At 36.6% G+C, this 26024-nt stretch overlaps 2 protein-coding genes across 4 annotated transcripts in view; one reads left to right on the top strand and one right to left on the bottom strand.

Moving 5' to 3' along the window:
• DMXL2 (Dmx like 2) overlaps positions 1-26024 on the bottom strand; it is a 125837-nt gene that overhangs the window by 86994 nt on the left and 12819 nt on the right. For all 3 annotated transcript variants that reach the window (XM_036735670.1, XM_036735671.1, XM_036735672.1), the window contains exons 6-10: positions 24999-25174; positions 21871-22054; positions 3435-3609; positions 1106-1342; positions 445-716 (exon numbers count right to left, since the gene is read on the bottom strand). In XM_036735670.1, the coding sequence (XP_036591565.1) occupies positions 445-716; positions 1106-1342; positions 3435-3609; positions 21871-22054; positions 24999-25174 (1044 nt within the window). The remainder of the gene's footprint in view (positions 1-444; positions 717-1105; positions 1343-3434; positions 3610-21870; positions 22055-24998; positions 25175-26024) is intronic.
• On the top strand, positions 20631-21152 carry LOC118828805 (60S ribosomal protein L27a). The gene has a single exon (XM_036735673.1). The coding sequence runs from the start codon at positions 20672-20674 to the stop codon at positions 21116-21118; it is 447 nt and encodes a 148-aa protein (XP_036591568.1). The 5' UTR covers positions 20631-20671; the 3' UTR covers positions 21119-21152.

Here is a 26024-nt window from a genome sequence, read left to right as displayed (position 1 = left end):
AAAAATACATCAGAACCAGAAAAAGACAAGTTCTAATCTTGTTGGGGAAGAAGGGAAATATCTGCCTAAGATGGTGTCAGAGGGACAGTTTTCTGGCTTCTCAAGAGTGAGGTTTTCAGAGTGATTTATGATTTATTTTATTTGAAGAGTTAAGAATTCACAGCCAGATATACATATTCAAAGTTACTTACACAAAAATATGCCAAAGTAAAAAAAAAAAAAGAAATGGTTGAGACTTATCCAGTTTTATGTGAACCAATGTTTACCTTTAAGTAGTCTGGAAAATTAAGACTTAATGATATACTCTTGTTTACGGAGTTTGTAAACATGTTAATGGCTACAAATGAAATATTTTGTTAGTTTTGAAAAACAGCTCATATACATATTTTAGAGGTTGATTATTTTTAAAAGAAATACAATATTTGCTTCTTTGGAAAAATATACCTGAACTTGTCTGAAAATTCCTGGGTTGTATTCATCTAAATACTTTACATGCCACACCAGAAAGGTACCATCAATGGGGTGAATTGTAAAAAGCATATCTGGATTCCTGTTCCATTCAGCGAGCAGCATTTCAATCTTCCGATCTAGTAAGACCGTAGGAAGTGGCACTGGCATACTGGCTCGGGCATAAGCTCTAGGACTCCCCTCTCGTTCTCCATCTTCATGTTCCGATGATCCCGTGCCTGTTTCAGATTCTCTATCCAAGGATAATTCTGAATACAAAGAAATAAAAAGGTACACAGCATAACTGATGCCAACACATAATAAGGAAACACTGTACTATAAGGAAAAGCTCACTCTCTCGAATATTCCCCATCTTAGTTATAATCTGGAAACAAGGAATGGCGATAATGTTCTCCATACTCTTTCAACATGGTAAATGGGCTATTTCCCACTTAATATTAAATATTTCAAGATATCATCGATAGTAATAGTTTCACAAGATAATGCATAACTTCTAAAGTCATTAAAATAATTTAATGAGGCATTAAAATTCACTGTTGGTTCCAAGTGCATATTTTGTTCATTTAGCACTTTCATGCAATATAGACTACTAGCAATCTTAGTACTACCAAAAAAAATTAGAACAAAGGATACCAACCATGATCTAGCTTCATATGTAAGCCCCTTTCTCTCTCTTCTTGCAGTTCCTCCTCATCTCTATCTCTATAATCATTTTCATGTTCTACTTGCAGGTCAGAAAGCTTTCTTAACTGTTGCATAAATATTTCAGTAGAGGATGTAAAATGGAATTCTTTGTTGTTTAGCCAATGAACCACAAACCCTCCATTTCCTTCATCAAAGTTAAATGCTGTTCCAGCTAGAACTGATGGGATATCTGTGGAAATAAAAATGAGACTTAAATATACTTTTTATTTTAAAAAAAATAAATGAGACATAAATATACATTTTATTTTAGAAAATATTTATTTTTAAATGCCCTATACCTAACGAAGAAAGAATTGTGAATTATATAGATAAGTGAGTAAATAATTACTCTAAGTTGGTTGTTGTTTAAACCGGCAATATAGAACTTCATTTAATATAATGGTGAATGTAATTTTGAAAATTAATCATCTAAGTCATAGTAAATTTCAAAGAAAATATAAACTTCCAACCAGGACTGAATTTTCTCCTTTGGGTTAACTGGAATGGATTATCTGAAATGGTTCACATACTAAATGCATTTTAAAGTTAATTTTGGTTAATCTCAGGTTGCATGTTAAATAACCTCACCAGTAAGAGACTTCTGTTTTAGAAGTACATAAAAGACTGGTATAGAACAACATTTTGCCAAATACCACTAAAACATCCAGTTACATACAGCAAATATACATCCATGTCCTCACCCACAGGTCATACTAATGCTGCTTTGATAGTAATAATAAAGCAAGAGTTGATAGACCACCAACAACAACTGGGCCTTTACAGATAAAATTCCCAATAGGTTCAGAACAACTTGAGTCTCATTTTCCAGGCTTCTAACAAAATCTCCACAATGCCAGGCACAAAGACAAATACTTTACTTAATGAACCTGAACATCTAAATAAATCTCTTCTGAAAAACTAGAAGCACCATAATAAAATCAAAACAACAAAACCAAATATATTTGCAAGTCACTCTTTACTGAGCAGTTAAGCTGTTTAGTAAAAATGTATCCTTTTGGTGTGATAATCACAAAGTATGTGGAGCAGGGAGAGAGAGGGAGATGACTCCAGACTCTTGAGGCAACTAAGTTAGGCGGCTTAGTGAAGCATGCTGGTCTAGGGGTAAAAAAAGACCAAGTTCAAGTCCTGCTTTTTATTAAGTCCTGATATTTAATAGCAAGTTAAGTAACTTAACTGCTATCAGCCTCAGTTTCCTTATCGGTAAAATGGGAATAGGAATTGCACCTATCTCACAGTGTTATGTCAATCAAAATAAGAACAAAAATAGTTTTGCAGACTATACTATTTGTTATCACGTACCTCTTTTATCCACTACGCCAAGCTACCATATGTGTGCGTTTGCATACATACACGCGCAATATTCTGAATAAATTCTGACATTCCTTCCATAATGTTATGTGGCAGATTTGGAGCAAGGGACTTGTTGAATTATGGATGGATGGATGGAAGGGACTGGTGATGAATCATGAAATACTACTGAGTACAAAAGTCCAGCAGCTATGAAGGTTCAGGGGCCACAAATCTGTCAGGAGCCCTGTCCACAATGCTAAGGCTACAGGACTTTTGACAATGCCCTTCTTTAAGAAGCTCTTTCTTTGCCAAACTGGCCTTTCATTCAGTGAGACCATAAGATTAAAAATCCCACCTTTCTAATAGGATTTCTCTAGTCTTCATCCAACACCCAAGGGAAGTTTCCGTATCACTAGAATTATGTCTGAGACTGAATCTCCACCACAGTTACCACAACAATTTATGCTGCCCCTTCCCCCATAAAAAAACAAATATCAGACTAGAAGGGAGCCTGCTCTACCCACATTTCTTAAACAAAGTGAAATATCAAAAAGGACATACTACCCAACTAAATAATATAAATTTTAAAACACTAGCACCCTTGGCACTACAGTACTAGATTAGAAATGGTAACAATAAAGAAAAGAAAGCAAGAAAAATGAAAAGCAAGGAAAATATGAAGTATTAAGGGACAAAGTCGTATTAGTCAACCAGTGTGCCAAGGGGAAAGCCGAAGCTCCAAAAGCCACAGTATCCTAAGGATTTACCTGAGCTTCCCAAGAGACTAGACCATCCTAATTTAAGAAACAAAACCTTAAGATAATATGCATCAATTTTAATTAGGAAGTATTTCAAGAGACAACACAAAAACATAAGCAGAAATATGAAATGTGCCATATCCTAAACAGCACTATTTCTGAAGAAGGCTATTGTATGTCAATGAACATAAAAGATACGATACCACTTTTTACCTGTGACAGGGTTGATACTTGCTGCAATATGAAAGTGACACAATGCATTAGCATGATGGGAAATATGTCTTTGAACTTCATGGGTTCCCATCTGATCAGGCATTAATTCGGTGTGAGTTACAAGAACGGAAGATCTTCTTTGACCTTTCCTTAAATTTTTCAAATGATGAATGGTCTGAAATAGTTTAAAAAAAAAAGTAACTTTTTAAGTAATTCTGGAAAGTCAGATACATAATTAATCACAGATTTTTGCAATTCTCTCAGTTTTTCTCAGCAAAACTTGGGACCACCATCAACTGGGCTTTGACAAATAAGATTCTCAATAGGTTCAGAACAACATAGGCCTTATTTTCCAGGCTTCTAATAAAATATTCACAATGCTAGGCACAAGACAAATGATAGCTGAACTTCACAAATCTTTTGTGTAAAGGTTAAGAGCACCACAATTTGCACTATTTGGGCTCCCTTGGGTCATTAAGTAGAGAAGGAAATGTCTCCTGAATCTCATTATAAGGAAAAAGAGGCTTTCCTCTTGCCAGTGTTCTCAGATGGTTCTCGGCAGTCATCTACATAGGGAAAGATTATCTGCAATGTGGGCAACTGAACCAATACTCAGTTTTGCTGGGCAACACAGTTACAGACTTTATGAGTGGAGAGGAGCTTAAGACGCCATTGATTTCCACCAACACAGAAATCCCCTCTACAACGTCCCTGACAAGTGACTGTTTAGCCCCTGCTTGAACACTAGTAGCAACATCAGAAAATAACAATTCTAAATATAATTCTAGAGTAGGGCTTATTGCCTACGCACAGTGCCTTGAATCTGGTAAGCAAGTAATCAGTAAACATTTGCTAAATTTAACTGAACATGGGAATAACATGAAATATGTACCTGCTGTATAGTATAGAGAAACAAATCAATGAACTATCAAAAAGAAAAATTTATTGATTAAATAAAAAAGAATTTATTAAGTACTTATTACTATGCTAGGCACTAGATGCAAGACAGTCCCTGCTCTCCAGAAGCTCACATTCTAGTAAAAGAAGACAGCACATACAATGGAGTGGTGCTCAGGGAGGACTGTTTTAGACAGAAAAGTGAGTCAGTCAAGAAATACTTAACTAAGCTCCTACTGTAGAGTGCCAGGCACCGTGACCCGTTCTGGAGATACAAAGAAAGGCAAAAAGGCAGTCCCTGCTTTCACAGAGCACACGGTCTAATGAGGGAGACAACATGAAAATAACAAAATAACAGCTGGATAAGCAGGGGACAATGAACAGAGAGAAGGGACTTCCATTAAGGAAGATCAGAAAAGTCTTCAAGAAGACTGGATTTTAGCTGGAACTTGAAGGAAGCCGGGTCACAGAGAGGATGAGGGAGAGAATACTAGGCAATAGAAACTGCCAGAGAAAATGCCCAAGTGGGGAGATAGAGTGTCTTGTGGACAAACATCAAGGAGGCCATATTTCCTTAGCATAGACCTTCGCATCCCTGAACCTTCCTAAGTCTGCATTAACATACTTGGGCAAATCACTTAATGTCTTTCAGCCTCAACTTCCTCTGCAAAATTCCATCTGTAAAATGTGAATAATAATAGTACAGTAGTGTGACTTATCAATCAACTTATCAATCAATTTCTAATACAGCAATCTTCCCATAAAATTAGCTTGCCTGTGATATTTGTATCACTTTGTAGGGCTACATCGGCAAAGTTAAATTCATAAAGACTAGCTTATTTCTATCCACAAACTATATCTTCTATTTCAAGAGGTACTGCCAGGTTTTCTTCTCCCCTCTCCTTTGATCTGTCTCAGGGGTAACATTGGGAGTGGTAAATTAGCATTTAAGTCAATTAATTTTACTTTTTGCCTTTTTTTTTTTTTTTTTTTTTTGCTTTTTGGCAGGGCAGTTGGGGTTAAGTGACTTGCCCAAGGTCACACAGCTAGTACATGTGTCAAGTGTCTGAGGCCGCATTTGAACTCAGGTCCTCCTGACTCCAGGGCCGGTGCTCTACTGACCGCGCCACCTAGCTGCCCCGACTTTTTGCCTTTTTAAAAAGGAACTTTTTAAAGAAAAAAAACTCATTAAAAAAAGTTTAAAGAACCACAAACACAGATCAAATTAAATAAATAACTTCTCTTACTTCAACTTCAATTATTCGTTATCACTGCAAAACCTAGCACCATAGAGTCTCATGAGTTAAAAGGGAACTTAAAGGTCATCCTGATCCTCCACAACATCTCTGAGTGGAGATCATCTTGCTTGAAAATTTCTAGTACACAGCTTGAGTGCTCCTTACGCTAGTCTAAGAAGCAAACTTTTAGTTTATTTGCACTTATTTTGAAAAGCCTACTGTATATAAAGTTCCCAGACACTTGAAGCTTAAGAATAGTGTCAAAGTCCTTAGCTGTATTTATTTGTTCATTAATTCCATGCTTAATAATTCTAATTAGAGTAAAAGTCTTTTCTCAAGTTGATTTCTGCCCCTTTTCTGAGGAAAAATTGTTTTTCCCTCCCCAACTATTTCACTTCATTTCTTTTTGCTCTTCATTTATCCTTCAAGTGTCAAGTGAAAGAAGCTTCTCTCCCCATTTCTACCCTCAACCTGTGCTTAAACAAGGTCAAGAGACCATGTCAGCCCCAGGGCTTCCCTGAGAGCCTATTAAGATGTCTTCCCTAATCAGGATAGAATTCCTGCTTTGACTGAGCCCCTTCAACAGAGTTCAAGTTCATTAACTACTAGCATCTATATACAGAATGGGATTCTCCACTATAGTAATTTTTACAACAAACTTCTTTAAAATTTTTTTCTTGGAAAATTTCAAAATATACCTTAAGTTTATGAGTTTATACAGAGATTTCTTTAAAATATCATTCTTGTCTTCTGAAAAGGATAGACACTTACTCAGGGAACCTGAGTTTCTGCTTCTGCTCATTCTGAAGAGATCCAGAGGCCACAAAGTTATAAGGATTGAAATGATAAGTTTAGTATTACTCCCCACCCCACTACTCCATGAAAGTTAGGCTAGTTTTTCCTTTAAAAGTATTGAGATATTTCTCAGAAGTTGGTTGGATCACAGGACAAAGTCTTGCCCGTTGATAACATTGTCTTATCTACATACAAAGCAGCTATGAGAAGCTTCATGGGTCTCTGAGACTTGGATGGTAGATCAAAATGGATAACTCAAGCAAAGAACTTTGACACAGATGAACCATCTCTAGGTGTCCTTAACACCTATCTTCACTGAATATCCTTCTCCTGCTATAGCTAAATAAATCTTTTGTTAAGCATTCAAAGACTCAAGAATATCCTGTTTTGCTGTAATATTTAAGCTAAATTATCAGAGAACTGCCCTGAGTCCAAGACTAGACCAGAACAAAAGAAGATCAAGTCTATATCCAATAGGTTAAATCTGGTCTACATCTCCCCTGTCTGTACTCAACATGCTCCTTCCTAATTTTTAATTCTGCACCATATATATACTTTTCAATTGCTGAATATATGAAGTAGCCTTTCCCAGATTCTAGTAAAACACTGAAAAGAATACTAAGCTGGCTGGAAACTAAAACATCTATGATAATCAAAGTTTATCACAGATATTTTGCTTTTGCTGCATCAATTTGGCCAAAGACAGAATCCCACCTATGCCTCTTCCTCTATACAGGCCAAAGCCTATCACCAGGGCTATAATAATAATAATAATAACAATTACAATTAATATTATTATATTTGTATGTATATAGCCCTTACAATATGCCAGGCTAAGTGCTTCATAATTGATATTTCATTTAATTCTCACAACAATCCTAGGAAGTAGGGACTATTACTATCCCCATTTTACAGATGAGGAAACTGAGGTATGCAGAGCTAAAGTGGCCTGCCCAGGGTCACATTAAGTGTCTGATGTCACATTTGAACTCAGGTCTTCCTGACTCCAGGCCCAACAAGGATATTCCAAAGGAATGAAATGAATGATGACAACAGATGGATAAAACACATAGGAAAGGCCCAATAGTGTATTGTCAGAGGCTCCAGGAAGATTTTAAGAACTTAGCTCCATAACAGCAGAGGAAAGCCATTTAATTAAAATAATTGATCTTTGCTACACCACACATAAAACTCCACCAATACAAAGGCGATCACTGTACCTCCAGAGACAAGGAGTCTGTGGAAGCTGCTCAGAAATCCCAACAGAGTATTACCCAAGAGACCTTCAGCTTGGACTAGGAGGGACTTTTGGTGCTACATGAGAGGTCAATGGCTCTTCAACACTGCATTGGAAATATCCTTGTTCAAATGATATTATTTTCCAAACTCATAAAGTATATTTGTAGGGAAAAGGCAAGTTCACTCATTATTTTCAATATTAAAAACTTAAATAAGAGTTAACAAGGTAATTAAATGAAACAACAAAGAGGAAGACTTTCTGATTTGTATAACATAGAAATGATTTTCTGAATGAATTTTACCTGGGTTTCAAGAATAACCTTATCACTGAAAATCCTAAGGAAAAACAGGTCATTTTGCAACATAACATACCTACTAAAACAAGTACCTTCCAAGAAAAGAATATGAACCCACAGAATCTCACTGGTTCAGTAGATCCTTTATTGACCACAATACAACAAAAATTATATTCAAAGCCCTTTGAAGAAAGAATTACTTCACTGGAGACTAAATAATTTGATTTTAAATTGGTGGATCAAAGAACAAATAATAGAAACAACGGAGAATTTCATCAAAGAAAATGACAACAATGAGACGATGTGCAAAATATAAGGGATGCAGCTAAATTTTATATCACAAAACAAGAGAAAGAGCAAATCAATAAACTGAACATGCAACTAGGAAATAAAAGCACAAATCAACCCCAAACGAAGCACCAACGTAAAAATACTGAAAACCTAAGAAGTTATTTTTTAAAACAAAAGCTATGTATGTATATGTGTGTATATACATATGTATACATACATATTGTATGAGAGAGAGAGAAAATAAGTAACTCTAAGAGCTATTTTTAGTAGAAAAGAAACTAATAAAATAGCTACTTTTTTTAAAGAGAAAAACCAAACTGCTCATGTTAAAAATGAAAAAGGAAAAATTATTTTGTATAATTATATACTAACAAAATAAAAAACTTAGATGAAATGGATGAATACTTACAAAAATATAAAATACCCCAATTAACAAAAGAAATTGGATAGTTAAATTACCTGACATAAGAAAAAGAGATTAAATGAGCCTTAAATGAACCCCTAAGGAAGAGAGGGGAAGAAGAGAACGGGGAAGAAAGGGAGAAGGAAGCAGAAGAGGACAGGGAGAAGGTGAAGAAGTGAGAGAGGGGAAGTAGAAGAAGGGAGAGAGGGGAAGTAGAAGAAGGAAGAGAAGGAGGAGGAAGTTGATCAATGTAACAGATTAGGCAACCGGTATATTGAAGAAAAAGAAAATGATGTTTGATAAATCCAAAGACCCCAACAAAAGACTCACCATTTGGCAAAAACTATTAGGAAAACTGGAAAGCAGTGTGGCAAGATTAGGCATAGATCAGTCTCACATCATAAATTAGCAAGATAAATTCCAAATAGACATGTGACTTGGACATAAAAGATGATATCATAAGGAAATTGCAGCAGCAATGAAGAAATTATCTATTACATCCATCTAGGATGGAAGAGTTCATAACCAAACAGTAAACAGAGATCACAGAACTAAGATATAAAAGGAATTGATTCAAATGTATAAAAGCCATTCCCCAAGAAATAAATGACCAAAGGATAGGAAGAGACAGTTTTCAAAGTGAGAAACCCAAGTTATCCATAGTCATATGAAAAAATATTCTAAATTACTAATAAATAATGAAATGCAAATTTTAACAACTCTGAGGTTTCACCTCACACCCACCAGATTGGCAAAGATGACCAAAAAAGCACATGTGGCAATCAGAGGAGGTCAAGGAAAACAGATACATTATTGATCTGGCCAATCGGTATGTGTTAGAATATTTATCTATGTCTCTTAAGATACGCAGAAGCCATAATACTATGCTTGAGACACCTGAAAATATAATTAACTAGAGGGCCTAGAATTTAACTCATTTACCCTCATTTAATACTTCATCTGATAACATTTTTTATCATAGTTCCTAAGCAATATGTCTTCTCTAACCCAATTTTTCCTTGAATACAGACACAATTAGGAATTTCATCTCATCAATAAAATTTGCCTCTCCTATCCTCCCCTTAAAAAATCACAACCATTTAACAATTTATAACACTAACCTTAACTACCCAGTCAAAGGAAAATTTTTTTCACAATTTCCTCTCAGCTGATAATTAGGCACTCAAGTTGGTTATCACCTGAATCTACCTAATCACATACAGTCAATCCTCAACTTTTCCTGGGCTAACATTTCTAGAAAATAGCAGTAGTAAAGTAAAAAACATGAATGATACATTGAACCTATGGGAAATAGGGGGTAAGGCTCCCCCCAACCACCAAAAACTGTAATCTTTCACTAGAGATTGCTGAAAACACACTTTTCTGCATACAATTCTTTATAACAAAACATTAATCCTGATAATGTGCACTTTTCCTAACACGGTAACCATGAAAAATAACCTACAAAGGAGGGGCAGGGGCAACTATGTCAGAAAAACCCTGAGGTTAAAGAAAAGGGGGGGATGGCGCAGCACCTGCCATCTCTCATCTCCCTTTCTGCCACTAAACTGTTTCTGGAAGAAAAGCACATGTGTGGGGTGAATGCCTAGATCAGTCTGACTTTCATAGGCTATCAGAAAGGCAGACCTAGCTGCACAGGGAGGAGGTAGGCCCCTCACTAGGCTGAAGGATTAAAGCAAAAGCGTGGAAGTAACCACTAACTTATTTATCCACAAACTCAGCCACTTCTCCATTTTCTGAATTCCCTCACTGAGCACTAGAGAGGGACTCTAGCACTTTCTGGAGAGAATTCACAAACACTTCTGCAAAAACTTTCCTCCTTTTTGTGGAAATAAACTTGCACATCACCTCTCATTTTTTTTTTCTCTATTGCCCATACCTGAGAATGTATTTGGTTGCCAATGTGAAAGTAAAAATGAGGTTACTAATAAAATAATACTTGAAATCACAAAAGCTAAATGCAAGTATGTTGAGGATTGAGTATATAACCACCCATGACTACAATCACCCTCTGCCTCTCCCTGGAGGGGCTAAACTAGGAAGTCCTTATCTTTCCCATCTTGAAGAATTAAAATATGTTGGGCCTAATCAAAATTATCCATTTTGCATTTTGTAACGCTCTCTATCTCTTGTTGGGTCATGAATTCTTTTCTTTTCCATAAATCTGATAAATGGACTATTCCTTGCTCTCCCAAATTACTTATAGTATCGGTAAATGTTTTTGTACAAAAAAAGCCAATGCAACAAAAATTAGGAGGGAAGCAGAAAATTGGGAGAAAATCTTTGCAACTAGTATCTCTGATAAAGGGCTCATTTCTAAAATATACAGGGAACTGAGCCAAATATATAGGAACACAAGCCATTCCCCAATTGAGAAATGGTCAAAGGATATGAACAGGCAGTTTTCAGAGGAAGAAATTAAAGCTATCTATAGGCATATGAAAAAATGCTCTGGATCACTACTGATTAGAGAAATGCAAATCAAAACAACTCTTAGATACCACATCTCTCCTGTCAGATTGGCTAAAATAACAAAACAGGAAAATGATAAATGCTGGAGAGGATGTAGGGAAATTGGAACATTGTTACATTGCTGGTGGAGTTGTGAGCTGATCCAGCCATTTTGGAGAGCAATTTGGAACTATGCCCAAAGGGCTATAAAAATGTTCATACCCTTTGACCCAGGATTACCACTTCTAGGGTTGTATCCCAAAGAAATCACACAAGCGGGAAAAGGACCCATATGTATAAGGATATTTATAGCGGCTCTTTTTGTGGTAGCCAAGAATTGGAAATCAAAGGGATGCCCATCAATTGGGGAATGGCTGAACAAGCTGTGGTATATGAAGGTAATGGAATATTATTGTGCCATAAGAAATGGGGATGATACGGACTTCGTAACAATCTGGAAAAACCTACACGACGTAATGCTGAGTGAGCGGAGCAGAGCCAGGAGAACATTGTACACAACCACAGATATATGGACTCCGTGAGGACCAACCCTGACATACTTCGCTCTTCTCAGCAACGTAAGGTGCAAGGACAACTCCAGGGAACTCACGATGGAGAATGCTATCTTCATCCAAAGAAAGAACTGTGAAGTTTGAATACAGATTGAGGCGTACTACATGCTCGCCTTTTTTGCTTCTCTTTTGTTTTTGTTTTTGGGTTTGTTTTTTTTTTTTGGTTCTGTCTCTTCTTTCTCATGATTCATTCCATTGGTCATAATTCTTCTCCACAACTTGACTAGTGTATAAATTAATTCAATGCGAAGTTATACATGGTAGTTATATGAGATTCCAGGCCATCTTGGGGAGGGAGGGGGGAGGGAGGGGAGAAAATCTGGAACTCAAAATTATGTAGAACCGTGTGTGGTAAACTAAAAATAAATAAATAAATTTTTAAAAAAAGTACTATTAATAAAAAAAAAAAGTTTGGCCCAGGTAAAATAGTCCAATTCTAGGCTTATTATTAGTAGCTATCTGATTTTTGGAACCAGATATACATTTTAAAGGCCTTCAAGGAGTTTCAAATTACATCTTCCAGTGACTAAAATTTGGATCCTGGAATGTGACAGGGCAGGGGGAAAAAAAAGCCTTACCTAACCCTCTTCTCAACCTTTAACATCTATTTATAAGAGATCTAGCTTGCAAAAATTTAATTTCCTCATGCCGAAGGCTGAAAATCTTTTTTTCTCATCTAGCCACCTGGCAAAGCAATTTTGGTATTTTATCTAGTAACAATGACCTCAGTAACTATTGAGGTAGAGCCAGCACAAGGTGTAAAAACCCCAGGCAAGGTCTGAAAATGGTACCCACTGGGTATGACTGTCTAGTGAGGACTTTGACCCTTCATTATAAAACATGTAACTTGATTTATTACAGAATAAACATCCACATGCCTGGGAAAGCAGAATGTCCTAGAATTCAAAACAGGTGCATTCATAAAGAAGAATAGCAGAAAGTGTCTTTCATTGCTCCATTGCTCTCCTCGTAACTAGATTGAGGGAAGATGGGAGATGGAATCAAGGAAAGAAACCATCTCCTCCTAAAAGTTAGGAAGCTATTATAATAGTCCAGGAAAGATGGGATGCAGGGTATAAAATAAGTTGATGTCAATTTGCATGAAGAAAAGGTGACATGCTAGAGACGTAGGTAGGAAATCAAGAGTACTTCGCAAGCAGAGTAGCAAGGTAGATAAAAGGAAAATATTTCTGAAAAGTTATAACCCTTGTTATGCTGGACGTGTCTGAACCTGTCAGCTTCCTCCTCAACAAAACACTTGTGTAGGTTGCTAAATCTAATCTTGTGGATAAGGAGAAGGATGTGTCAGTCAACTATTCCTCTGCTGATCATAAATAAGAGCCTGCCACAGCTCAAAACAATAAACAATCTAAAACTTTTTGAAGTGTCCACCAATTATGCTCCTTCAACCAAAAAGCTCACCTTTGTTCTCCAAATGATGGTAAATGACTATGAATCATGGAATATCAGGATCTCAGGAAATTCAAAATTGTAAGTGGACCACAATCAACTAATAAACATTTATTAAGTGCTTACTATGCTCCAAGCACTGTACTAAGGGCTGGAGGTACCAGGACAAAAGTTTTTGTCCTGGGGGAGAGGGGGGACAATACAATTTTTAAAAATATACAAAACAGATACAAGGTGATTTGAGAGGAGAAGCCATGAGGAAAGACTTCACAGAAAAGGCAGTGCTTGAGCTGTTTATTCTCAACAGTATCAAATAGGAATGTGTCAGCACCTCCCTGTCCACTTATAATTAAACCATGAGGGCAGCTGATGAATGATGTGATTTTTTAGTATATCTTAATTAGAGGTAAATAAATATGAGGTTCTACCTCACACCCATCAAGTTGAAAAAGGTGACAAAAAGTGAAAATGCCAATTGGTGGAGGGGCTATAAAAGGACAGAGACACTAATGAACTGCTGAGGGAGCTGTGAATTGGTCCAACCATTCTGGAAAGCAATCTGGAACTACTCCCAGCTAGGTAGTACAGTAGAGAGGACACTAAAGTCAGAAGAAGCAAGGTCAAATCTAGCCTCAGGTACTGGCTGTCTGACCCTCATCCACCACAACAGATCATCTGCCAAATGGAGACAACAGCAGCTCTTACCACCCTGGGGTGTTGTGAGGACAAAATGAAGCAACATTTGTAAAGTGTCACATAGCTTAAAGAGCTATGTGAATGCACACTAGTATTACCCAAAAAGCCACTGAATTGTGCAAACCATTTTACCCAGTAATATCAATACTAGACATATAGTTCGAGGAGGTCAAAGAAGGAAAGGACCCAAATGTACAAGAATATTTCCATCAGTACTTTTTATGGTAGCAAAGAGAATAATAAGAAGCAAGATGGATGCCCATAAATCGGGGAATAACTAACCAAACTGTGGTAAATGGATGTAATAAATGACAAATATAATAAGATTCACAGAAACCTGGGCAGACTAATATGAAGTGGCATAAAAGTGAGTCAAAGCAGGAGAACAACTTGCACAATGATCACAAAAATGTATGAGTAAACAACTTTGAAACATTTCAAAACTGATGTATTCAGTGACCAATCATGACATAAGAAGCCTGATAATGAAGCAGGCCTACTACTTGGCTGAACGGCCATGAACAACAGTTGCAGAATAAAGCAAACATTTTCAAACATGAACAATGTGGTGAATTTGTTTTTCTCGACTACAGTTATTTGCTAAAAAGGAAAGGTTTCTATGGGAGGAAGGGGTCTAACAGATAGTGACAGAGAGGCCAAGAAAGACACTTCCATCTTCTTCTCCATGTATACTGAAATGTTCATGTTTAATGTTTAAGTTAACAAAAAAGAAAATCTGAAAAAATTAGAAATGAAACAATTCAACTGTTAGCGGTTTATTATAAACAATATTAAAACTATGTGTTAAACTTTTTTTCCACCAATTAAATTAAAATTCTAAATAACCCACCCAACAAGTGCAATTCATTTAACTATCTGAGGATGCACTTTGCAGATCATTTATCTTGGCAAGCCCAATAACGCTCCAGGAGTCTTGTTCAAAATTAGATGTTCAAGAGGATCCAGACTGAGGTTCTTTTGTGGTTAAAACATGTGTCTTTGAAATTTTTCAGGATAAAACTGTCTTGTGAACATACCATAGTACAAAACTCCCATGACACAAACAAGCATCTGTCCAAATGCTCACATGGGAAATTTCTGTTTGAGAAAAATTAGGCCCAAACTTTAGCCTATCAACCTTCCTGCAGAAGTGGGCTGGTCTTCCATCTGAATGAAAAGACAAGCCAGGCTCTTACATTTTCCTAACAAAATGTCAACTTTAGCTCCCGCACATCTGGTCTCTAAAACACATGAGCACCTTCTTCATAAATATACAGAACAGCACAACATCAGCCACCAGAGAATAAAATCACAAATTAAGTTATAAAAGAAATGGCCCTACTAGTCATGATAACTATCAACTTCTCTAAATCTACCTCACAGAGCCCATCCTTCTAAGAGGCAGCTCATGAGCCATCTTCTTCAAGTCAGTGAGTCTGGAACAAGTATTTATGAAGCACCTATGTCCCAAGCATATGATACATCGGGGACACAAAGAAAGGTAATAGACAGTTGCTGCTCTCAAAGCTCATAAGTCTAATGGGGAAGACAACATGTAAATAACTATGTACAAACTAGATAAATTAGAGATAATCAACAGTGGGAAGGTACTAGCAATAAGGGAGATCTGGAGAGATTTTTTGCAGAAGGTGAGACATTAACTGAGACTTGCAGGGAAATTAGGAGGCAGGGATGAGGAGCAAGAGAGTTCCAGTCATGGCAGACAGCAAGTGAAAATGCTGAGATCTGGGAGATAGAGTATCTTGCTTGAGGAATTGCAAAGAGACCAATGTCACTAAATCACAAGACTCCCTCCTCCACACAAGGAGTAAGAAGACTGGATCACTAGAAAAGGAGCAGATTACAGATTAGGAAAGACTATCTTTTACCTCTCTTTGAATTCCAAGGGCTTAGTACAGCACCTGGCACACATTAGGCAATTAATAAATGCTTACTAAGTGACTAAAAATCAAACAGATTTATTGATTTTTATATTCAGTATCTAACACATAATAGGCACTTAATGTAGATTGATTCATCAAGTACAAATACCAGAAAATATTATACCTGGACCATACTGCCTCAAGACCACAAAGAAACTTCCTATCTTCAGTTTTTATGGAAGGTCAGGTAGGAAAGCATCCATTTGAACAATGTTTTGGTGTTTACTGAAGATATCTATTGAAATGTCCAATGTATCCCCTATTCTAATGCAACAAGCTTTTACTCCACACCTAAGTGCAAGTTCACTGAGAATCCAGAAGCAAATTTTAAAAGTGTCTTCCCTCTAACTTTCTAATAAGGGAGGTAGGTAAGACACCTAAACCAATACATGCCAATTTGAGGAGAAAGAAAGTACTAAAAAGGAGGAGGAAGAATCAGGAAATAATTCCCATAGAGACCACATTTAAGCTGCATCTCCTAACAGGCAGAGGGGAAGAATGAGACCATTCCAGGCATGGGGAACACTTGGTGCTAACTTAAAAAGCAGTGAAGCCAGTTTTGTGCACTGTAGCAATGTACCAGAAGGGGAAAAAAATGTTGACCCTCGAGTCAGAATACGAAGGGTGTTCATTTGTATTTTATCCTAAAGGCAACAGAAAGCCATGGAAGGATTCTGAGCAGGGGAATGACAAGGCCAGACTTGTATATCAGGAAGCTTATTTTGATGCCCTTGCAGAGAATGGATTGGAAGGGTAAGAGAATGGAATGTTGGAATCCAATAAGGCTGTTGAAATTGTTAGATGGAAAAGGCAAGGAGGGCCAGAATTAGCATGATGGCACACAAGTGGAGAAAAAGGGACAGGTCAGAGATATGTTTCAGAGGTGGGAACTCATTGGATATATGGAGAAAGGGGGGGAGGGAAGAGTTGATAACAATTCTAAAGTTACAAAGCTAGAAGGATTATGGTACCCTCAACAGAAATAAAGAAGATGGAAGAAAAAGCAGGTAAAAAGAAACACATAATAAAAATGAATTTCGAGACAAACTTTGATCCTGTAAAAAGAAAAAACAAAAAATAAGCAATAATACAAATACTTACAGGAAATTCAGAGCTAAATTCCTTGCAGTAATGAACTTATCTCAGGCACCTGGCAAAATCAATCTCAATCTCTCTCTCTCTGTCTCTGTCTATCTCTTATAAATGGTGTTGTACTATTTTTATTATCCTTGTTTTACACTGTATTAAGTAAATAATTTCCTATGGCACTTAACTATGAAGTGAAGACAGCAGATACTCAATGTCATTGGCTTAAAATTATTAAATAGAATAGAAATATAATTATTAAAATTATGAAATTAAAAAATACTAAAATTATTCTATGTTGTTAGTTCTGTCCTTTACCATTAATGCGAAACTCATTTTTGCATCATTTTAGACTATGTTGCCCTATTTTCTTTCCTTTAAGGATAAATAATGAATGCCTGAGTAACCTTCCAGAAAAGAAAAGGCTAAGTTTTCTATTTTATCTTTATAATTAGTAGAGTATACAAATGAACTTTAATACCCCCTTTTACATACATGTATAACCATCCAATTCCATTAACCCTATAGTAGAAAAACAAAGATAGTCTACTTCAAAAGTTAACTTTAAGCTTATTATCGCCCAGAATTGTAAAGGTAAACAAAGACTAAATAATTCAGATATAACATATTGTCATTAAAAAAAAAAGCAAATGCCAAATATTTGTGTCAAATAAAACTGATCCAAAAAGAGACAGATAAATTTTGAGAACTTAAGTTCCCTGACAATAGGAATTATTTCATTCTTTTTACTTGCATCTCTAGAACCAAGCACAGTACCCGGTACATAGTAAGCAATCAATAAATACTTATTTAATGATTTCTAATCATCACTGTAAAATATCGTTAAGAGGTCTATTTCCCAAAGAGATCATAAAAATGAAAAAGGACCTATATGTACAAAAATATTTATAATGGCTATTTTTGTGATAGCAAAGAATTGGAAATTTGGAGAATGCCCATCAGCTGGGGAATGGCTAAACAAGTTGTGGTATATTAACGTGATGGAATACTATTGTGCTATAAGAAAAGATGGGCAGGCAGATTTCAGGAAAACCTGGAAAGACTTACAAGAACTGATGCTGAGTGAAGCGAGCAGAACCAGGAGAACAGTGTTCACAGTAACAGCAATATTGTGCAATGATCAACTGATAAACTTAGCTCTTTTCAGCAATACAATGATCCAAGACAATTCCAAAAGACTCATGATAGAAAATGCTATCCATATCCAGAGAAAGAACTATGGAGTATGAATGCAGATCAAAGCATACATTTTCACTTTTTTGTTTTTTTTCCCCATGGTTTTTTTTTCCTTTTGTTCTGTTTCTTCTTTCACAACATGACTAACGTGGAAATACATTTAATGTGATTGCACAGGTATAACCTATATCAAATTGCTTGCCGTCTTCGGGAGGGGGAGGGGAATGAGGGAGAAAAATTTGGAACTCAGAGTCTTATAAAAAATGATTGTTGAAAACAATCTTTACATGTGGTTGGAAAAAATAAAATACTATTTACAAAAATAAAATAAAATACTGCTAGGAATTATCTGAAGGTTTTTTTTATCTGAGGATTCAGATGAAAACTGACCTATTTCAATTCTGCTTTATAATGTCAATGAAAAACAGGTATAACCAGAAAATACTTCAAAGTAAACCCATTCATGTATCTTTATTTTCTGGAAAAGAAGGCAAACTAACCAAGGTAAAGGTAGGGTAGATTTCTACAAAGTTTTGAAATGTCTCTCTTCACAGCAATCCTTTGCTATCCGTGAAGGAAAATGAGGCAGAAGACACATAAAAAAGCATTAAATAGTGCTATAGCTAAGGAAGAATAGCCGAATTTTACAATTTGGATACATACAAAAACTCTCTGTCTCTCTCTCTCTCTCTCTGTCTCTCTGTCTCTCTCTCTCTCTTTCTCCGCCCCCCTCCCTCCCTCTCTCCTCTGAACTGGTTTCTCTGTCCTAACTTTATCTGGTGCCTAAAATGGATGATGCAATTAATTTCCAGTGAATGTGTAACCGATTTACAGGTGCTTATTAACAAGTAGCTTAACAAATAATACCAATGAAGTGCCAAGGACCTCTAATAAATGTATAATAGAATGTCTTATTAATCACATCTGTTTTAAAATATGACTGATGAAATTTTAAAATATATGCTGTCCAAAAGGTAATGTCTAAAAACTGAGCAATATTCTCCTTATAAGCAAGACAAAACAAGGTAAGTCAGTATTACATAAAGGCAGAATAATAGATCTTAAGAACAGACACCTTCATTACTTTTATTTGAAAAAAATTAATTTTAAAATTTGCTTTTTACAGGACAATTGAATCTATCCGCATTCACTTTTATCATCAGCATAAAAACAGCTAACATTCTTGTTAATATCTGAATTCCTATCCAACACTTCACCATATCTAAAGATCAGTAATGACAGATGTAATAAAGTTGGCCCACAGGCACTAAAAGATCTTAAAGTAATATAAACCATCAAAGAGAGATTCAGGTATGTTTGGCACATTTTTAATGCAGGATGTTCTATATTAATGGCTAATTCTTTGATAATTGTTACAAGTTAACTGTTAAACTAGAATACCTGATTAATCTCAACACCCCATTCCCCAATCCTAGTGCATGCATAACAAAGTATAATGAGCTATAATTAAATTGAATTTAACCATAATTAAACCTTATTTCTCAATCACCAATGCAGCAGCTTTGTTCTCATGCATTTTTCATAAGTTAGAAAACACAGTTGATTTTTAAAAAAATAGTAATCCATGGAAATGTTAAAAATAGTCATCTAAAATGCACTAAATATCTTAATAAGTCTCCTTTAAAATGAAAAACTAAAATACTATATTTCCCTATGTATAAGATGCACCCTTTTTCAAAAAATTTAGGGTCTAAACTTTTTTCACTTGCATTTCCCACTTTTTTGCGCTTGTTTTTGCGCTCATTATTGTAGATTTTTTTACTTGCTTTCCCACTTTTTCGCGCTTGTTGTCTTTGCACTCATTTTTTTACATTTGTTACTGGTATATTAGGTTATGTTTTGCCATGTTCTGCACAAAAATGGCTCAGAAAAGATTTTTGTACAGTGCTGAATTCAAGTTAAAAGTGATCCAGTTTGCAAAAGTGAATGGAAATCGTGCTGCTGAATGTAAGTTTGGTCCTCCTCCAACTGAGAAAACAGTCTGAGACTGGCTACAGGAAGAAGAAACCCTACTGAAAACACCACGGCAGAAGAAGGCCATGAGAGATAAGTCAGCAAAATGGCCTGATTTAGAGAGGGAACTGAAGATACGGGCAATTGGAATTCCTGTGTCCACAAAGATGGTTCAGCATAAGGCAAGAAGTATTGTCGATGAAAAAGAAGTTACTGATTTCAAAGGAGGACACAATTGGTGCTTCAGGTTCATGAAACAGAATGGATTAAGCATGCATACATGCACCAGACTTGCCCAAAAGATGCCTGAAAGCTATGAGCAGATGAATAAAACTTGAGTTCAACTTTATGTGATACTTTTTTTTTTTTCAAATTTTGGGCCCCAAAATTAAGGTGCGTCTTATACATGGGAGCATCTTATACATGGGGAAATGATAGTCTAAAATCCTTGAAACAATAAAAATGGAATTTCATTTTCATAAAACATACTATTTTTAAAAAGGTGACCCAAATTCCAAAAACACACATCTTATTCTTAAAAATAATTTATAGCTGAGAGTGTTACAAATCTAAGGGACAAAGTTACAGAATTTAAATTTTGATTAAAAACAAAGATCTGTGATTTTGTTGGTACGAATATTCCTTCCACTAACAAAAACAACTACCACTGGCTCTTCTCGCGACACTTGCGGCGCAGCTTCCTTTTCTCTTTTGCGGCGGCCTCCAGCATGCCTTCCCGACTAAGGAAGACGCGGAAGCTCCGCGGGCACGTCAGCCACGGCCACGGGCGCATCGGCAAGCACCGGAAGCACCCCGGAGGCCGCGGGAATGCAGGAGGGCTGCACCATCACCGGATCAACTTCGACAAATATCATCCAGGTTACTTTGGGAAAGTGGGTATGAGGCATTACCACTTGAAGAAGAACCAGAGCTACTGCCCAACTGTCAACCTTGATAAGCTGTGGACGCTAGTCAGTGAGCAGACCAGGATTAATGCTGCCAAAAACAAGGAGGGGCTTGCCCCTATCATTGATGTTGTACGGTCGGGCTATTACAAAGTTCTAGGAAAAGGGAAACTCCCCAAGCAGCCAGTCATCGTGAAGGCAAAGTTCTTCAGCAGAAGAGCAGAGGAAAAAATCAAGGGTGTTGGTGGAGCCTGTGTCCTTGTGGCATAAAAATCTAATGTTATCAATTAAAACAAATTCTTTATTAAAAAAAAAAAAAAAAAAAAAAAAAAAAAAAAAACACAAAACTACCACCGTATGATTTATCAAATGATCTTTGAAAGGTGCAGTGTCAAAAAGTTTATTACTACTGTCTAGTCATCTTAGTTATGGTCTCTCCAAACTTAGCAGGGCTGTTCCTCAGATGAAAGAAATATGGCCAATCAGTAGAAAGGCTGTTAGAAGTCTTTCCAACTGGTAGGACCTTCCAGGGCTTAGGCTTTACTGGCCCAGCCTCCAAGACCCCAAGATCATCTTCATGACACAATGAGGTATCAGAGTAGTGTTGTATAATTATATTTTACCCACAATGATTCAGAGAGGTATGTATACATAGATACACCCATTTTATAGATGAGAAAACTGATGTTCTGAGAATTAAATGACTTGTCCTATGGCCACAAAGCAAACAAGTGATGAAAGTACATATCCAAGCTGCATTTCAGAGTGATGTGTGAGTCCTTGTATTGCTAATAAACACTCTTTAGTTAATAAGGCAAGAATATGTAAAGAAGTAGATGTGCTCTTAGAGGTATGAAAAAGATTAAAATCCATGACTGTTTTAATTTTAAACATGCCAGATCCTGTACAGACCTTTGTCTGTGAGCTTCTGGTCAGATCCTTATGTCCCTATGAAATAGTGTACACACACACACACACACACACACGCAATATGTTAAGTGCCAACACAAACATCACAGTACCTCAAGAGCATGTTGTATTCTGTCTTTCTGTCTTCCAGAATGAGAAAGATTGCTGGAAATGCTGGAAGTGCTTGTCTCACAAATCTGTTCACCAAGAAGACAGTCTTCTGGCAATACGGTTTCTGCCCACAGACGGCAGATACCATCCTGGCATGAGGTTAATAGCACATTACAAACAGAACCCCTGTAGACAAACAGAAATAAACAAGAATTACTATATATATTGATATGTATATATGTGTGCATATATACATACATGTGTTTGTATATATATATATACATATATATTTTTTTTAAATCTCATTTTAGTCAACATTAGTTAAATACCTAATGTGCTACCCTTCTCTTACAAAGGCAATAACACTACCAGAAAAGAGGTTTTTCCCAGCTGTGGTGATAAATTTACACTGATTCATTCAGGTTCTTTCACCCCCATTCTCTCTTGTGAAGATAATAACATAAACCGCTATAAAGATGGGAGGACAAGTTCAAGAATACAGTCTGTTGCCATAAAACTGAGCTAAGTTAATTGGACTTTTAAGAAAGAATGATCCAGGTAGGAAGGTCTAATTGTTATAGAGGATCCCAAGTTCTCACTATCCCAAAATAATCCAAAATAAGGCTTTCAACCTTATCATTCCATTTCAATTGTTCTCTCCAAAATTAAAAATGATCTCTTAGCTGCCAAATCCAACAGCCTTTTTCTTCCTTCTCCTTGACCTCTCTGCAGCCTCTGACACTGCTAATCACTCTCTCCTTGATACTCTTCTTCTCTCTAGGTTTACTCTAGGGTCTTTCTAGGATCTGTCTCTCCTGGTTCTCCTCCTACCTCTCTGATAACTCCTTTGCTGGAACCTCTTTCAGATCACGCTTTCTAACTTCAGGGGTCCCTCAGGGCTCTGTCTTGAGGCCTCTTCTCTTCTCCCTCATTTCCTGATTTCATCATTTCCCATGGATTGCATTACCATCTCTACCTTTTCTGCCTCAAACTCCCTGCTGACCTCCATCTTGCAACTTCAGCTGACTTCCAGACCTCTGGAATTGGGCGTCCAGGAGACACCTTAAATTCAACATGTCCAAAATGGAACTCATTATCTTTCCTCCTAAACCTTCCCCCACCTCCTCCCTTCCCTATTACTGCAGAGGGCAACATCATGCTCCCAGTCCCTCAGGTCTGCAACTTAGAAGCCATCCTGGATCCCTCACTATCTCTCACCACCCATAGCCAAGCTGCTGCCAATGCCTATGAATTTCACCTTTGCAACATCTCTCATCCCTTCTCTCCTTGTACACTGCCATCATTCTACCAAAGATCCTCATTACTTCACATCTGCATTCTAACAATAGCCTGATAGTGGGTATCTCTCTATTCTAATCTATCCTCCATTCATCCATTAAACTGATTTTCCTAAAGCTGATCATGTCACCTTCCCCAATAAACTCCAGTGGCTTACTACTGCCTCCAGGAGCAAACACAAAATGCTCTGTTTGGCATTCAAAGTGCTTCATAACCTAGCCCAGGGCTGTCCAAAATTCAGCCTGCCCTGGGCCTACAAGCATAGAAATTTACACAAATGCTTTAGTAAACAAAGCCGAGCTACAGCAGAGCTCTCACTAAAATGGCAAATCAAAATACACTGTCTATTGGTTTCAATAAAAACCTAACGTTGGACAACCCTGACCTAGCCCATTCCTACACCTTTCCAGTCTTCTTATACCTGATATATATTCTTCCCTCACATATATTCTTCAATCAACACTAACCCCCTGATTGTTCAATGAATAAAATACTCCATCTCTTGGCTCTGGGCATTTTCTCTGGCTCTCTTTCATGCCTGGAACAGTCTCCCCTCCTCTACTCTGATTACTGGACTCTTCAGCTTCCTTTAAATCCCTAGCTTCTCTTAATTCTAGTTCTTTCCCCCAGTTAATTACTTCCTATTTAGCCTATATATAGCTTGCTTTGTATATATCTGTTTGCATGTTGTAAGTTCCTTGAGAGCAGAGACTGCATTTTACCTCTTTCTGTATTTCTAGCACTTAGCTCAGTGCCTGACACGTAGTATGTACTTAACAAATACTGATTGATCGATTTCACCCATCAACCACAACCCCAGAATCATCCTGGACATTAGAAACTACCTAGTGCCACCATCTAAACATAAATCAAGAAAGCCAAGTCAGAGTGTGCCTAGAATACAACTATGAACATAAATAAAACTAGGAAGTTCTCCTGTTCTGGGTAAATAAAAGTGCTTTTTTCATGCTACCTTGACATTCCTCTAAGTCATTTAACTATTTTATGAAAAGAAAATGTTTCCCCTCTCAAAAAAGTATTTGAATAAAACCTGACTCAATTTACAAGAAAAGTATTTAGCAAATATACTTTCAATTAAGAAGTATACTGTTGGGGCAGCTAGGTGGCGCAGTGAGTAGAGCACCGGCCCTGGAGTCAGGAGGACCTGAGTTCAAATCCGGCCTCAGACACTTGATACACTTACTAGCTGTGTGACCTTGGGCAAGTCACTTAACCCCAACTGCCCTGTCAAAAAGCAAAAAAAAAGAGTATACTGTTAATTTAATATCCAAAAACAAAAAATAAAGTAGAAAAACCAAGTCTCCTGACATCTAGTTTTTTGGAGTTTTTTTTTCAGAATAGCCCTCCTCTCCTTCCTCATCACCATCTCTCTGCCTAATTTTCTATGCTGCTAATTTATTTTCATTTACATGATTTGTGCTATATTTCCTATCATCTGCACTAATTTCTCAAGTATGGTTGGTGAAAAGGTTCCCAGATAAGCTTTTAAAGCATATGCTAGTTAGCTGTTCCTTAAAAATCCTTATGGTATTCATGATCAAGTTTAACTAATATCTTTAAAACTATCAGACCAGCAGAATAATCTTTCCTTTGAAAAGATCCTTATCTAAGATAAGGAAAGTGCATAATGAATACTTTCCTCTATTCCTCTACATCTATCCAATGCTTTATTACTATTGCTAACCTAATGTATCACATTCACTTCTCATGATTTATGTTTTCCTGTTATTTGAAACTCAACCCTTCAAGGCCCTAGAAAAAAAGAGAAATCGCCATTTCTTTTACATTCAAAAATAAACAGTTTTCTAACCTGGGCATGAATTTGCTAGTGTTACGCCACGAGAAACCTGTCACAGCTCGAGGATGTGCCAAATAAACAAAGGAAAAGTTAGTAAATATCTGTCTTCTTTTCAATTCTTGATGTTCTTGAGGTATAATAGACTTCCAACCAGTCATAGGATACCACACTTTCAAAAGACAATCGTCCTGCAGAAAAAGACAAACCAACATAAAATTGATATTTTTTGTTGTTGTTCAGTCATTTCAGTCATGTCCTATTCTTTGTAACCCCATTTGGGTTATTCTTGGCAAAGATCCTGGAATGGTTTGCCATTTCCTTCTCCAAAATTTGTACATGCACAAATCAGAAATCTGCTAGTGAAACAGAACACTTAAAAATTAACCAAATAAGACTATGTGATCTATATAGTATAAATAAACAAATCTGAAAGGACTCTTCTTAAATGGTTGGAAGAACCCTATAAGCAAATAAGCGGTTTGTAGAATTCCTCAGAGGAAGAGCCAGTATGCTGCAACACAGTGGTTGCAAAACATTAGTAGAGGACTCTGAATTCCTTCTAACCCTATTACTCTGCTAAAAAAAATTATACATAACTGAGATTAATGTTTTTACCATTTCTAGTTTTTCAAGGAACGAGGGAAAAAGTTATTTAAGGGAAGCATAAGTTTAAGAAAAAGATAAACATACAAGTTTAAGACAGAGAGCTGAAGAGACAAAAGTATAGGTTTAAGCTTATGACATGCACAGGTTTAAGATATGACATGCAAATAGATTTAGGGTGTAAAGAAATGCTTAACTAGGGAAAAGTCTCATGGAAAAAAGTAATACACACACACACACACACACACACACAATTTAAGAATCTTCTCCCAAGACTCCCTTGATCCTAGGACCAAAATAAATCTGAAATGGAAAGAAAACAATCCTAAAATACCATGTTAAAAAAAATCAGTCCTTAAAAGAAAATCTAATCAAAGTACTTAATGAACTATGATTTTAAAAGTCAATAAGGAAGCTATGAGTTTGAGTCATGTG

The sequence above is a fragment of the Trichosurus vulpecula genome, chromosome 8, assembly GCF_011100635.1.
Source record: "Trichosurus vulpecula isolate mTriVul1 chromosome 8, mTriVul1.pri, whole genome shotgun sequence".
In the NCBI taxonomy this organism is placed as follows: Eukaryota; Metazoa; Chordata; class Mammalia; order Diprotodontia; family Phalangeridae; genus Trichosurus; species Trichosurus vulpecula.
The sequence above is the reverse complement of the archived record's forward strand: the minus strand, read 5'-3'. Positions and strand labels throughout refer to the sequence as shown.

What these genes read in the sequence shown, in the direction of transcription:
- LOC118828805 (XM_036735673.1), top strand. Translation starts at nt 20,672, where the DNA reads ATGCCTTCCCGACTAAGGAAGACGCGGAAGCTCCGCGGGCACGTCAGC.